This window comes from Trifolium pratense, linkage group LG6 (assembly GCF_020283565.1).
Source record: "Trifolium pratense cultivar HEN17-A07 linkage group LG6, ARS_RC_1.1, whole genome shotgun sequence".
In the NCBI taxonomy this organism is placed as follows: domain Eukaryota; kingdom Viridiplantae; phylum Streptophyta; class Magnoliopsida; order Fabales; family Fabaceae; genus Trifolium; species Trifolium pratense.
In genome coordinates, this window is record NC_060064.1 from 92,889 (window position 1) to 109,311 (window position 16,423).

General features: G+C 34.8%; 1 protein-coding gene and 1 long non-coding RNA gene across 3 annotated transcripts; both read right to left on the reverse strand.

Annotated features, from left to right (window-relative positions):
- Positions 1-761: 761 nt before the first annotated feature.
- LOC123889505 (ankyrin repeat-containing protein At5g02620-like) lies at positions 762-9,190 on the reverse strand. Of its 2 annotated transcripts, XM_045938856.1 has the most exons (5): positions 9,064-9,171; positions 8,755-8,840; positions 8,061-8,525; positions 6,712-7,121; positions 762-1,885 (listed from the first exon to the last, which is right to left on the reverse strand). In XM_045938856.1, the coding sequence occupies exons 3-5, from the start codon at positions 8,449-8,451 to the stop codon at positions 1,043-1,045; spliced, it is 1,644 nt and encodes a 547-aa protein (XP_045794812.1). In that variant the 5' UTR covers positions 8,452-8,525; positions 8,755-8,840; positions 9,064-9,171; the 3' UTR covers positions 762-1,042. The 2 variants fall into 2 exon arrangements, with proteins under 2 accessions (XP_045794812.1, XP_045794811.1); XM_045938855.1 differs by having other exon boundaries at positions 8,755-9,190.
- A 2,486-nt stretch (positions 9,191-11,676) lies between these two features.
- LOC123889506 lies at positions 11,677-13,407 on the reverse strand. Its single transcript, XR_006802593.1, has 3 exons — positions 13,166-13,407; positions 12,707-12,815; positions 11,677-11,840 (listed from the first exon to the last, which is right to left on the reverse strand). It is a non-coding gene; the product is annotated as an uncharacterized LOC123889506 (long non-coding RNA).
- Between the last annotated feature and the right edge of the window lie 3,016 nt (positions 13,408-16,423).

Below are 16,423 nucleotides of genomic sequence, written 5' to 3' on the forward strand. Positions count from 1 at the left end.
GTAGTTATTAATCAGAAATCATTAACATATAAGCTCGGAGTCAATGAAGCCTTAAAAACCAATGGGGCTTCATCAATCGATTGACAGGTTATAAAAACAGTTTTTTCTGCATTTCGGGTCTGCAATCGATTCATCAAGGCCATCAATCGATTGATCACGCATAAATTGAGGTTTTTCATGAAATTATGAGTTCTAAACAAGTATAAATTATAGCTCAATGACTCCTAATCTATATACCACATGATATTACCAATCAATAAACACAATTCCAACACAAAAATGAGTTCAGAGGTATAGGTAATTACTCATTCATAACAAACATTCACAAAATTCATTCTAACTCACGTGTCTAAGTAATCTAGATTAAGAAACAAAATAAAAAAACCATATGCTTTGGACTTACCTGAGACATCCAGCATTTCCAAGCTGATTCACACACTCTTAATCATATGTTCGTGCCGCTTGAAACACAAACCCGCGGTCCCAAAAACAGCAATTTGACAGCATCAGTACCTTGGATTCAAATGGTCACTTACACGTACCTTATTCACCACGCATTCATTAGTTATCTTACGCCTACTTCCTTGGAATAAAAATTTCCTCTCTCAAAGAGTTTGCTGGCTTAAAGCGACCTGCTAACTACATTCTCAATGAATTCCTTGCTGCGCACTTTGATTCTCAACCGTAATATTTTGCCTACCATACACGATACTGAGTTGTACGGGCTCAGCACCTGTTGGTTTCAGCGTACAAAGGGTCCGTACTTCTTAAGATATTTTTTTTTTATTTCAATGTATACATAAGGATAATACACATTTTACATACAACAACAATCAATCAAGTCTTATCCTACTAATCACTAACATCATACTATATTTGACAACACATGATCCCTTTTACCTGTTTGTGGATTCGGCAATCATAATACTACATTGGACTGTCCACCGTTTCTGTAGTCTAGCGTAGATCGTAGCTTGTCTTTACATAATATGTTGCCGCCTGGTAGCAACGACCCATATATGACACAATAGCATATAGAATCCTAAAGTGCATACATCCTCTTGTATTCACCGTTTAAAATCTCCTGATCTGATGCATGCGACATGGAGAAAGAACGGCTCTCAGCCCTCAATTTTGTCTCGTCTATCCTATGCAGAATGACACAATAGCACATAGAACCAATTGTAGAGAGCATTATCAAGCTTCCAATCACTGTAGCATATATAGCAAGCCATCTTGAGTGTGATCCCACTACCACGTAAGTGAGAGAAATGAAGGCAATGGAAATGAAAAGGCAAGCCAGCCACATGAGCTTGTTAATGACAAAAACAAGCTGTTTCTTTGCCTTTTGCTCAATCACAACAACTGAAGTTTGAACCACCACGACAGCCAAAGAGATGAATAATGCCAGGCTATCAAACACAAAAAATATCAGGAATGCTGCATTGTTTGCTATATTTGCTTGTCCAAGTGAAAAGCCCTGTACTTTCTCTTCGACGTATTGACCGGGGACAGTGAAGATGGCTGCAAAAGCAACTGTGGCAATGAGAACGGCAACAACAGTAGCAGAGTTTATCGCATTGTTCAGGCCACTTATGTGGAGTTTTTTCAGCTTCTTAGCGATTTTCTGGACTCTCATGCCCGTCTGGCGAGTCTGTTGGAGTTGGGATTGCACATCATGCTTTATATCACTGACAGTCTGCTTAAGTTGCTTTGCTGCGTTTGGAGGTTTCCCTTGGTCACTGGAATTAACAGCCCCAGCATCCCTCATTAAGGAGACAAGATCTGGGCTTCCAAATTTTTCTGCAATGTCAAGAGGAGTCTCTCCCGCCTTGTTAGTAGCATTGATATTAATACCCTCCGTTGATAACAAGCAGCGGACATTCTGTAGTTAATAATGACCACTTTAGAGTAGATATTGAAAGCAAAATTTATCTCCTGGTATCAACTTTATCAATCTAAATACATAAATAAAATAAAAAAGGACAAAGAAATCAAGGTGATGAAAAGCAAGGAGTTCAGTATGGGCTGTTGTTCTTCAGGCTGATTGGTGGGGATTCTTCATTTACTGTAGCAAAAGTACTTTTCGTGTTAACAGTCAACTATCATTTAAACATGTGTACCATCAAAAGAATGTGGCCAACAATAAATAATGAATTAACAAGTGAGCAAAGGAGAAACTAGGGGTGATCGTATCCGAACCAATCCAAAAGTAAAACCGCAAATCGAACCAAACCAAACCGAAAACCGCAAAAACCGCATTTGGTTTGGATGTATTTGGATGGCTTTCTTACTGAACCGCAAACCGCAAAACCGCAAACCGCAAAAACCGCAAAAACCGCGGTTAACCGCAAAAACCGCATTAAGTTACTATTATATATTTATATTCCAATATCGTAAAAGAAAATATATTTATATTCCAATATACATGCCCAATTACCAAGTCAGTCGACCAAATTAATCGAACTTCAAGTTGTTTTTATTTTTTGTACTGAAATTTTATTTTGGTGTTGTAATGTTATTTTAAATAAACAAATTTTATCGGTACCGTGATGTTATTTTGAAAATTCAATTTTTTTATATATTTAAAATTGTAAGTTACTATAATGTTATTTTGGATAAATAATTTTTGTTGGTACTACAATGTTATTTTGGAACTTCAATTTTTTATTTTTTTTTATGCTTAAAATTGTTTGGTACAATCGTTATGTTTTAAACCGCACCAACCGAACCGATCCAAACCGCATTGGTTTGGTTTGGTTTGGATGACTTTTTAAAAATCAACCGAACCAAACCGAACCGCATGCATTTTTATCTCGCGGTTAGGATGACTTTTATGCTCAAAACCGAACCAAACCGCACCGCGATCACCCCTAGGAGAAACAATATCAAATAAATCAGATTATTCATTATTGAACTGGTAGTTTCCTATTGATCTGGCAGATCCACTCATGAATTCGGATACCAGATTTGGTACTGAAGAACCAAAACTAATCAGACTGTACAGAGCTAATAACAGAGAAACGGGCCTGGCTAATAAAAGGAACAAAAAGTGATGTGTCAATAGATTGCAATAGTAAGGATACTAACTAATAATCAACTTTTTCCCATTCATACGAAGAATCGCCATTTTAAACTTGGGTTATCAGATGATCATAATTCATTTGAACAACAGAATACCGGTCAAGGTACTTTATTCCATGAAGTTTTTCATAGGAATTGATGGCTACCTGGAGAAACCAAAGAATCAGGGACCTTTTTTTACTCTTAACCGATCAATGCCATAGGAAAGAAAATTAGACTGAAAGAGCAAGCTACATGAACAAAACAAGTAGGAGCATCTGAGGAACTTAGACTGTTAGGATATAGAGTAATGGCTAATAAGAGTAGGTAAAGTAGTTATGAGTTGTTATAGAAGTTATTTAGTTATGGTTGTTATAGGGCTATTTGTATAAACAGGAAAATACAAGGATAGAGATCATTATTGAATATTGTAAACATTGTGAATAGAATAGTAACTCCCTATTTTGAAAACTTTTTACAAAAAATGGATATTTTTAAAAAGTTTGTCTTATTTTATTTTTTTTACTTGTAAGTTGGTATCAGAGAAGAGTGTGAAGGGTTCTTGGAGGAGAGAAGAGTTTAGTACTCCATAATATTGCAGTTTGTAAGAATAGGGACTAAAATTACCATTAAAATTTAATAGGGACTAAATTTGAACGAACGGAATTTATTAGGGACTAAACATATCTAACCCTGCAAAAAAATATGAAAACAATTTACAAGAGTAACTATGCAAACACAATTTCCTAAGATACAATGAATTATAATGCTATTTCGTAAATGTTACAATTTTTTACACATTCATAAATGTTACAATAATTATTCAATTTCCTACAATATATACGTGTTGTGTCTCAATGTTCTGTATAGGCATTATCCTTGTCTCTGCGTTCATTATGCCATGCTTGGTGTAAACTTGTGCCACTACTAATAGGTCAAACTAATCAAACATCATCGCTACTAAATTCTATTTTTAAACAGCACAATTTACAGTTGAGATGCTTTCTACTCTTGGTATACACATACTTCCTTAGGCAAGTACTTTTTGTTCGTAGCTAAAAATTGAGTACAACTGAAGCATCACAAACAACATCAGGCTAATCATGATACCAAGATAACAACAGCAATCCAATTGGCTTCCTCACCCTAAATTGTGTGCATTTTTTGTATCTCTTTGCAAAAATAAATAATAATCATGACCCCACCCCCACCTCCTGAGGATGTGTTTGGTTCAAATGAGGAGAGGCGATGGGAGAGATTTAATTACATCTTTTGTTGATTGAGAGAAGGGGGGAAAGTGAATGAATTTTAATGGAGAGCTAATTTACTGTAGAAGATAACACAGTTTGTGGGTGGGTTTAGAAGAGAAAGGAGTATGAATTGGAATTTGGTAATTTTCTTAAACTAATGGGCCCTGACCTATTGCAGTAATAATAGGAAAGAGGTTCTAAAGAAAGGAAAATGAAGTTACTGCAACTGAGGAGCCTCAGTGGCCAGATAGTAATAAGCAAGGTTATCAAAACCGGTCATGAAAACGGTTCGGTTTTGAATAAAAAACGGATAGGAAACCGACCGGCAAAAAACCGCATGAACCGAGGTCGAACCGGGTCGAACCGGTGAACCGGCCGGGCGGTTCAAGCGGTTTTGCAGATTTTTTATTTATTTTTAAAAAAATAGGGCAAAACGACGTCGTTTTATTTTATTTTTTTTTAAAAAAAAATGAAACAAAACAACGACATCGTAGGAATAGGAAAGATTTTTGTTTTTCATCTATTTTTCATTTGGTTTGAATTATAAATTTTATTTTATTTTGACTTGTGATATTTTATATTTTTAATGTGTGAAATTATGAAATATTGAGCAATTATTCATAGATTTTTATATATATATTAATTAAAATATATATTTAATTAAAAACGGTTCGACCCCGATTGAACCCGGTCCGACCAATTGAACCTTGAACCGGTAAGCTCGCCGGTTCGATGACCGGTCCGGTTCTGACAACCTTGGTAATAAGGCAACCAAATGCCTTTTTATGATTTGAGTAACCAAGAAGTGATCACCCAAAGAATGGTTTGCTCCCAAAGTTGATCAATACTATGGGTATGTTTGGATAGATTGTTTAGAGTGGAATGGAGTGAAATTAAATGGCCCGAGGTTCTACCATGCAAATTTGAGTTAGTCCTGCCAAAGGACATTTTGCACCAGCATTGGTTGATGCCGCCAAGCACTGGAGAAGTGACTATATTTCCATGCAGCAATAATGGAGAAGAAAACATAATCTATTTTCTGGCTGAAAATACCCCCTAAAGACAGATAATTCAACTGGAGTGAAAGTTCTTATTTTTGTGCATAGCTCGGTCATCATGCTTCAAGCTATGGACCCCGGTGGACATAGAGCTGTGCATTTCTTTTACCTTGAGGACAAGATGAAACTGTTAAGCACACTAATATTAATAATAGGCTGGCCCATTATCAATTAGGAGAGGGGGTGCATGTGGGATGAGTGAAGGAGTGAGCTAAGAGGAATAACATAAGAGAAACATATCGGGGGAGGGGTAATCTTACAAGGCATATGAGAAATTAGCATTTGGGCTCGGGGTATCAAATCGGATTCCTATCACAAGCGCTGCCAATAGTACTAACACAGAGCCAAAGACATTATTAGAGACTCCAAACTAGCAAGTAAGCTCACCCAGCGGCACGGGCAACAAACACAGCTTCAACAACTTCCATGGTTTTTCCAATAACCATGACGGTTTTTCCAATTAACCTCCACGACTAAATAGAAACAACTACACGTGATGGTTCCAAACTGTTCTAGCTATTCTGGATGGCAAAAGAAAATCTGGGTTTCTTACATGAGACACGCCTAAACCTGCAGAAGAGGATCTGACTTTCAGGTTCTAATTCATTCTCGAAATTGGTCCCCCTGTTTTAAAATCACTCAATTTTGGTCCTTCTATAAGATTTTTGTACTTAAAAAATGGTGAAACTGGAGTTTTTAATAAGTTTTCTTGTAATTTCACCGCATCATCAGGTCGTATGCCACGTCATTTGAAATATGTCAAATCACCATTTTTATGTACAGAAATCTGACAGAGGGACCAAAACTGGGTGATTTTAAAATAGTAGGGGGGCCAAAACTATAATTAAGCCTTAATTCTATGAAACCAGCAATTGAAAACCCCTTCCTGTTTGCCTACAGCGAAAGAAGTATGGAAGCTGTAAAAGATACAAAAGCTAATATTCCAAATCTATCTCATGTTTATGGTCTGAAGACTGAAACCACATACTCTAATATCGAGGTGGTTTATTTGGAATTGCATTCTCTACTTCTCGTTCATTTTCAGCTAGGCATGTGTCTTGTTATCCGTAACTCTGCCATCTTTTCTACATTGTAAACTACCGGTGTGCAAACAAGCCATAATATGGCTTCTAGCTATACTTCTATTTTATGATTACATGGTTGGTTATTTTTGTGCATACTTTTTCTGTCAACTTTGAATAATAAGAACAAGTACTAGACACGGATGCATGTTAGTCCCTAAACAGAAATAGAAAACATCTCAATAATTAGTTTATAAAGGCTAATAACTTAATAAGCTATATGCAATGAATAATAATTATAGAAGTAAAAGCAAACACCTGATTACGGCCCTTCTTTGCAGCAATATGCAATGCTGTATTTCCTTTATTATCCTCTAGATTTAAAACTACCGGATCAGGTTTCACCAATTCCAGTAAAATTTCTTCATTTTGCCCTTTCACAGCCATGTGTAGTGCAGTTTGACCTTTCTTGTCAGTCCTAAATCCAGTGCTTGGATCCTTGCTTAGTAAGGCTTTCACAACTTCCAAATGCCCCATTCTAGCCGCAGAGTGAAGGACAGTCTTACCATTGTTCCTGGCTATTTTTGCAAGGTTTGAATCTGATTCCAAAAGGAGATTCACCACATCAATGTGACCTTGGGTAGCAGCTGTGTGTAAAGCAGTTGAATTGGACAAATCCGTAGTCATGGCCAAGTTGGGGAAAGAGTGCAGCAGTTCTCTCAGCACCTCTGCAAGATTCTTTTTTATTTCAGTCAGAGCTATAGTGAGACATGGAATAACAGACATGGTACATTTGTGAAAAACAATCTTGGGTACTCCTTGCCTGGGCTTCTCACCCATGGTAATATATTTGAAATTTAAAAGAACACATGATCTGAAAGATAAAGCAGCAAAAAATTGGACCCAAATATACAATTTTAAAATAATAAAGTGCAATAGTGAGATTAGATCTATGCGTCAATTTACTGAGAAATTGAGAAGCCACAGTAATGCAACTATTTTCTGTTCAATTTACTGAGAAATTGAGAAGCCACAATAAGGAGAAGCATACTCTCAGGTCTCACGTCAATACCTACAACGTTCTTTTTTTTTTGTTCAACAACATTCTTAAACAAATAAAAGTTGACAAATCCGAATTGCTGCTTACCAAACCAAAATGATGGAAAACAATTGAAAGGACATTATGAATTTTGGTTTACAATTACAACTTAGGCCATGTTTGGATAAACAGCTTATTTGCAGCTAAGAGCACAAGTATGATAAGCGCTTATGCATAAGCTTACATAAGCTATTTTTGTAGCATCAGATAAAATTAAATTGTTTTTGTATATGCTATAAGATGTTTTCATAAGATATCTTGGACAACTTATAAAAATAAGCTGAAAAAATCTCATGAAAAATGTCATAAGCTGTTTTTACAAGTTTTGCCAAATAGTCTCACAAAACTTATGTCACTAGATAAGCCCAAATAAGTTCATCCAAACAGACCCTTAATTAACTAAGAAGGGAGTAGTAAATAAGATAGACCCGCACACAATCTTTTAAGGGTACTGAATTCCACTCGTTGACCTAATAAAACTGTTTACAAAGACAAAAATAAACAGGAAAAAAAATTAAATTAAATTATTGGGACGGGCCAAACATAATCCTGTGTTGTATCTTCTTACCAAGATGACCCTGCTTTGCAGCAACATGGAACGGGTCGTAGCCATTTCTGGCAACAATAGAAGCAGTTTGCAAGTCCAGGTATTTTAGTATCTCACTAACAACCAAATCATGTCCATTCTCTGAAGCCACGTAAAGAGGGGTCTCCCCCTCAAGGTTCTGCTTTGCCAAAAAATCCTTGGTCTCATAATTAGAGCAGTTTTGAAGTATCTCTTTCACTCTACTCAAGTTCCCTGCCCGGGCAGCTAAATGAATGGGTAAGTCACCACGTTTCCCGGGTGATTCCTTGCTCTTCTTCCTCTCGCTTCCCATGAAGCTGAGCTGCTTCTCCATCACAACACGAAAACTTTTCTGTTTTTCCATAAATCCACGAAAACTCTTCTGTTTTTCCATTTTAGATGCTCGAAAACTTGTCTGTTTCTACAGAATGACTCTGAAAAATCCTCCAGTGGCACCACTCTCCCACTCTAATGAGACAAGAGAAAACATAAAAAGGGAATCAATTTTGATCCGCTAAGCAAAGTTATATGCATATAATATGGTTCGTAAATTGTACTACATATTAAACCAACTAAATTAATAAAGTCATCAATCAAAAGAGTTCAAAGATATGAAGAAATAAACCAAAACGCAAAAACTGCTTAATTTAATAATCATCAAATACCCGAGAGCAAGAGGGTAGATTTAAATACGTACCTTGTTGATGCTGAGCTCAAAGAATGGAGTTTGATAAGTAAATAGATAGCCACAGACCGATTGATTTCCCGACTAGTGTTCACAAGCTAAAAGTTAAAGGATCACTCGACAATTAATTAATTATGCATCTAAAATCAACTAAGATCACAGCTAAGGATGATGTAAAATGGGTTTTGCTGCCATATATATATATATAGGGATAGTCGACTTCAAGAGTAAGTCTCGACTTACTCCGCTTAATAACTCCAAATCCGCATTAATTCATTATATATGGTTTTGCTATAACATATTATTATGGTTAGTTAGTACCTATTTTGCTTTGGCTCGGCTCTGTGTTTGGACTGCGGAGAGAGAGGCTGCTGTTTCTATCTTCTTTTGTTCTCACATTTACTATCCGCCCACATGCGGAGACTATCTATCTCGATTTCTAGCTTGGGTCCCATTTAATATTATACTCTTCCTTCATAATATATAAATAAAAATTAATTTTTCAGATTCATGATATATTTAATATATTTATGTTATAATACATTAAATATATAATGAACCTAAAAATATGACTTTTGTTTGTATATTGTCACGGAGGGTGTATATCCCTCACATTTTTATCATAAAATAAAATATAAAATTAATTAATTTTATTTCTAAAATAAAAAAAAATAAACTTATTTAACTAATAACAGAAAATATGATTTTCTTTTTCTTTGGATTACCGATATTTTCTTCCAACCAAATTTTCTTGCCATGAGCAAAGACTCGAACATCTGATCATATGATTACCACTTGAATATATTATTAAAAAATATAATTTTCTTGCCATGAGCCAATCCCCTTGATCGAATACTTACTTGAGCGGTGAAGTGCTAACATTCTTGCAGGTATCTTCCCCCTTTGTGCTTGAAGTTGTTAACCACAACAAGGAATGCCTCAACTTGCATGTTCGGTCTAATCAGAGCAAAGACAAAATAAGGTCATTTGAAGAAGACGAGTTCCTAGGGGATTAAATTCGTTTGAATTTCATTTATATCGTAAGTATAGTTGTCACCATTTTATTACTCCCAGCAAAATAACAGGCTTTGTAAAATTAAATTTTTTCATAATTTTTTTTTTATGATCTATTACTTCAATTTTAAATATAAAATTCAGGGGTAAACATTTAGATTGAGACCAATTTTTTTTTTTAAAAAAAAACAAATTATACTTGAGAAAAGAATATTATTTAATAAAAAGGACTATCTTCTCGCTGACGGGTCTCGAGGTTGAAGAGTGGATCCTCAACCAGGCGACCTCTCGAGAGACAGGCAAAAAAAAGGACTATTTTCACTAGTGTAATAAAATAAACTTTTGTCTAACATGTGCAATATTGTACATGTTAAAGTAACTAAAGGTAGTAATTTTTTTTATCGTAAAAGAACAATTATTTATTAGAAATTTATTCATTTAATATAAAACGCAAAGTTTCAATACAAACTTACTATTTTAAACTTTTCTTTTTTAAGGATATTTTAAATTTTTTACATGTGTAAATTTGCACATGATAGAAAAATCCATAAAATGTCCACTGAGTTTAGCTCAATTGGTAGGACATTGCATTATATATGCAGGGGGTCGGGGTTCGAACCCCAATCATCCCACTTATCCATTTAAGTGTGGAATTTCTAGTCACTAGGCTATCTAACAAAAAAAACCAGAAAATAATAAAATTTAATATGCAATTATATCTATATATATTTCATATATTTCAGTTGTATATATTAATACATAGTGTAATGCATAAAACCGGTTAAAAAATTAAAAAGATCGTGTATCCTGTGCTTGGCACATGTCGTTATTTGAACCTGATTGCAAAATTAGAGTGAATGGTTTTTCTGACGATGATCTATCATACACCTATTGGGGAGGAACCATCAAGGTTATTAAGAGAAACTTAGGTCTCTTTCACAATTGTAAAGTGGATCATGTGGGTAGGAATGGTAATTGGGCTGCTCATTTTATGGCCCAAATTGCCACTAAGGAATGAGGGCAAAATTTGCAGAGATGTCAACGGGTGCCCACGGTTGCGGATTTTACATTACCCAAACTCACACCCGAAATCACCACCCAAACCCAAAGACTATTCAGGTGGCAAAACAAAACTCACACCCACACCATTGGGTTCGGGTTTTTCCATCCAAACCCAAACCCACAATACATTTTATACTACTTTGCAAATTTAAGCAAAACAATGTATGTCAAGCCAATCAATTAACAAAATATATTGTAAACTTAAGTAAAAACAAGGCAATTTAAACATATTTGTAATCAGCTAGCAAAAACATATGTTGTAAATTTAAGCAAAACATATTGTCCGGAAACCTTTGTTAACAACATTTGTTAAACATTGGAATCCCAGGAAACCTTTGTGTGCACATACATGCATGTCCAGAAAATGCAATTGTTCATAATAAAACATTTGTCGCATTATCATAAAAACATCCTTCCAGAGAAAACGTCGCAATTTTGACAAATGTCCATTATTCATTTATTTTAGTTCTGAAGAGACTACAAACCTCCTTTTTTAGCTGAAGACCACATAAGCAAGTAAAAACAAAATAACATGAATGCTCACATTAAAGAAACTCAAAATGATCGTGATAATATCATGTTACCTCATCATTGTTGTCCCCAATCACTACTTTCTCAACTGGAGGTTCTTCTGCTATTGGCAAAAGATAACCTCCTTCCTCATCTTTTGCGTCACGGTAAGAAAAGTATACAACCCATGTGGAACACAGTCCAGCTGTCTCAAAATCTTGAAACAAATTTGTTATGATATGTTTCTTAGGCATAGTGGTATATGCAAAAGCGGAGTAAAAACAATATATATAAAAAGAATTCAATAATAAGCATTCAATTATTGTTCAAAAAAAAACATAAGCATTCAATTATTATTTAATTCCTTTACTCACACACTCACACAAATAAAATGGTTTGTCCGGTTGATCAATAACAAGCTTGACTACATCATATAAAGTTTGTATTGATTCAGTTGAGTTGAAAGTTGTCTCTAATGTTTGATCATCCGGGAAGCGAATCCTTATAGCACACTGTAAAACAAAACATAAAATGTACCAATCACAAATCGATAAAAACATCATGACAATACAAGGTTATGATTTAGGCTCCGGTCCTAGGTTTGCCTAATTTTACTGAAAAATTTATTCTTGAAACTGACACTTCAGGTTCAGGGATGGGGGTAGTTTTGATTTCAAAATGGCCATCATATATGTTATTACAGCAAATAGTTCTGCCCTCGAATGTTACAAGCCTCCACTTACGTTCGTGAGTTATGTGTCATTCACCATTCACACAGACCAAAGGAGTTTACATGAGCTATTGACAGAGGTTATAGAAACACCAGAGCAGCAATTTTACTTGGCTAAGTTGTTAGACTATTCCTATGTGATTGTTTACAAACCGGGAGATCAAAATCGGGTTACAAACACTCTGTCCAGAGTTAAGTGCATGGTTATCACAGTTCCACACCTTGATTTCTTACTCAAATTCAAGGAACAAATGATGGATGATGAGGACTTTCAGACACTCTTAGTACAAGTTCAAAACAGTCCCAATGAGCACACAAAGTTTGAAGTATTGGATGGGTTGGTGTTTGTTAAAGGCACTCTTAGCGCAAGGATGTGACACAATTTGTCAAAGAATGCTCCATATGTCAACAAACAAAGTCTGCAACTCATTCACGGTTACTACAACCCCTTCCTATACCAGAGCGCATATAAGATAGGGATCCTATATTCTTAAGTCAGTTTTGGCAACAACTGTTCCGATTGAGTGGCACTAGATTACACATGTCAACATACTACTTTATAGAGAGTTTATAAACGCATATCAATCATACAATGAACCCAGACAGAAAATGACATATCTAACAAGATCTTTCAAGGAAAATTATTACCTTGGTCGTCATTGTTGGACCCTTACGCCCCTTAGCACGCCTACACTTCATATGACCACTTGTTGTACTCTTACGAACATCTCCAGCAACAGTTAAGTCTGGAATTGGTCTGATTTGAGATGAAGATGTTTCGAAAATATCAATTTTACGACCAATTCAGTGACCCATTTCAGAAACAGATTCATTTTCCTCTTGATGAATCAATACATTAACAACTTTTGATTTAAAAAACAAAAACATCAAATCAAATTACCCTAAATCAAACTCAATTAACAATATCAACATTAAAACCTAAAATCAAACCCAATTAAGAATATCAAAATATTAAAACCTAAAATCAAACTCAATTAACAATATCAAAATTAATACCTAAAATCAAACTCGTTTTTTTAATTTGATTTAAAAAATATCAAATTCAAAACCTAACACAATAACAAAATGACCCAAATTGAATATTACCTTGAACTTTATCTGTTTAACACCTCTAGTGAAGTTATTCATTATCTCGTGAATTCCATCGATGGTGTCGTTATTTGGAATCCGTCTGTTTTCATCTTCTTCCACACGCTTGAGTTTGTTCGGTGGCTCTCTAAACCCCGCCCAATATTCATCATCATCACGATTCACGGTCTCTTCTTTTCATGTTGAGAGAGAGAGGGAGAGAGAGAGAGAGAGAGAGAGAGAGAGAGAGAGAGAGAGAGAGAGAGATTGAGAGTGTGTGTGTGTGTGTGAGAGAGAGAGAGAGAGAGTGAGACTGAGCAAGAATGAATTTTTTCAAATTTGAAAACTGAACTGATGTTATTAAGGATTTGTTTTAACGGTAACAAAGAATAACAATAACCAATGAAATTTGGAAGTTGTCTTGTCCCACATATTTTAATTGAATAACTCCTTTCTTTTTTTTTATAAAATAATATTTGAATAAAAAATTAAGAAAATGTATTTTTGCACATTATCTTTCTATTATATCCTTATTTTAATTCACCAATATTTTTTTTTGCACACACTTTATCTTTCTAATAAATTTAATATATTATGTAAAAAAATTAATTTTTTAAAAAATCTTTAATTTTCCAAATATATATTTTAAATCATATACGGTTTTAAACTACTTCTAAATATTTGGAATTTATATTAGGGTATAATAGACAAAATATAACCTTAAATTATCAAAACGGCAAGTAATTTGAAACAATTTTTTTTCTAAAACGACAAGTAATTTAAAATGGATGAAGTATCTCTTACTAAGTTATCTATTCTATTAAAATGGATGAAGTATCTCTTACTAAGTTATCTATTCTATACTATATATAAAGAAAATACATGAGTTTTGGTGTGGACTTTTCATAATACCAACAATACCCTTGAATTTTTTTTAGTTGCAACAAAAATCTTTTATTAACAAACTCAACATAACATAAGACATGCCTTTACGCGCCTGCCTGAACCGCTATTGTAATAAATTTAAAGACAGTGTAACTTTTTTAATCAATGAATTAGTTAAGATCCAGCTTGACAAAAAAAAACAGTGGACAAGTTTTTAGTAAATAGCTTAAAAGCTAGGTTATAGGCAGATGAATTTGTAGTGTTTGATAAAATTATCGGTTAAATTAATTTATTCTTCGTCATACAATACTAAACTAACCAGATTTAGGCGCCTCAAATTTTTCTATTGCTATTCTCACACTTATTCCTATCATCACCCGTTCGATTTCCAAAAACCAGATGGAGAGTCCAAGTTCTATCTATCATTTAAGTGTCTCTTCATATAGCCACATCCTTCTATATTATTTTGTTTTGGCTTAATTGTATATCTAGTCCCTTATGTTTATTTTAGGTTTAATTTTGGTCCATTATGTTTAAAAAGTTTCAAGTTGGTCCCTTATGTCTAAAATAAACATAAGAGATCAAATATGCAATTAAGTCTTTCAGGACAGCTTTCCAAGACCTGCTGGCTATCAATAGATTTCAGGAATGCTATCATGCGTGATTTCCAAAAAAAACATAGTTAGAGTCGTGTAGAAGAGATGGCCTAGATACATATCATCTTTGAAATTCTGGCACACTAGTAACACGATGTTGAACACGATGCTCCAACACTGTATGTTTGATCCGATGATCCAACACTGTGTTCAACACTGAACTAGATGAACAATAAGGAAATATAAAATGCACGAAACAGAATAACACAGTTATTTGTTAACCCAGTTCAGCATAACAGCCTACTCTGGGGGATACCAATCCAGGAGTGAATCCACTATGATAGTATTAGTTCAAAGCCCTCAATAAACGCCCCGTTTATGACTTCTCACCTAATCACCACCCGTGCTATATTCTACCTAAGTCACACCTAGGTATGAGAACCTCCGCTCAACTCCTCTTGATCACAGCCTCTGTGATCGTACACTTTTAGTTTCAACAAGTGAAGACACACTTCATAAAACACACACCAATTCCTTACTTAAAAGCTTTGGAATTGTATACACACACTATCTCCTTGCTTAGAAGCTCCAGAGATATTACAACACAAAGACACACAGTTCCTAGTCTAGTGGAAAATCAACACAAGACTTAGAACACAATAGACACAATACTAAAACCTAAACTCACGCTTTGTAGGATTCAAATCTGGTTTCAGTGAGTTGAACAATGGTGTCAACCTTCTTTAAATAACCTTCACGAGCTCAGGCTAGGTCTTCAATTAGGCTTCAATAGCACAACATGATTAATGGTTCCTTCAAGAAATAATCTTCAATTAAAATGTTTTGTTTCCTTAACTTGAAGATCTGATTAGCAAGCAAAACTTGATCACGAGATCCATTAATAATTATGCGTGACAACGCTCCTTATCTCAAACGAACATTTATTGTGGATTCCATATTTAGAATTTAAATCTTTTATCTCTTAATATTGAGGAACTAATAACACATAAATCGCTTACTGAAGATTCTGGAAACACCTGTGTGTTGGCACACAAATTAAAAGGCGTGGATTAAATCTTCAATCAAATCTTTCAAAGATCTTACGCAAAAATATATCATTCGCGAAAACAGAGCGCACTGGATGTGGAATCCAATGTTGAAGCATGAATGTTGTATCCAATGTTGAAGCATTCTATCCAACATCTTGCTTGAATATTTGTTTTAGCAAAATGAGGCCAACATAAAACACCAACAATCTTTCTTTGTCCATGGTGCCAGAAACTACCTTGGAGCTCACCCAATGCAGGTCAGGATGTCAGTTCTAATGTAAATTGAAATTCTGGAACGCAGTAGACAAGTGCTGAGACAAATGCTACAATAGTTGTCACGAACGGAGCACGCTATAGATTAATAGAATAATAAATTGCATAATATTAAAATACGCAAGAGGTTTCTTAACCTAGTTTGGTGCAACGTCACCTACTCTAGGGATACCAATCCAGAGGAATCCATTATAATAGTATTAGTTCTAAGTTACCAACAAACATCCAAGTTTACAATTTATCACCTAGCTACTACTCGTGATATCTTCTACCTAGAAACTCCTAAGTATGAGACCTCGTCTCACTCCCTCTAACAACACAAACAATGCTGCTATCTAACAATAACAAACCTACACGAAGAACACTCTTCAAGCACGATCCTAGCTATATGCTTAAAAGCTTAAGAGTAGGTTCACAAAATTAATCTCCTTGCTTAAAAGCTTCGGAATCAGTATACAACTTATAACTCAAAG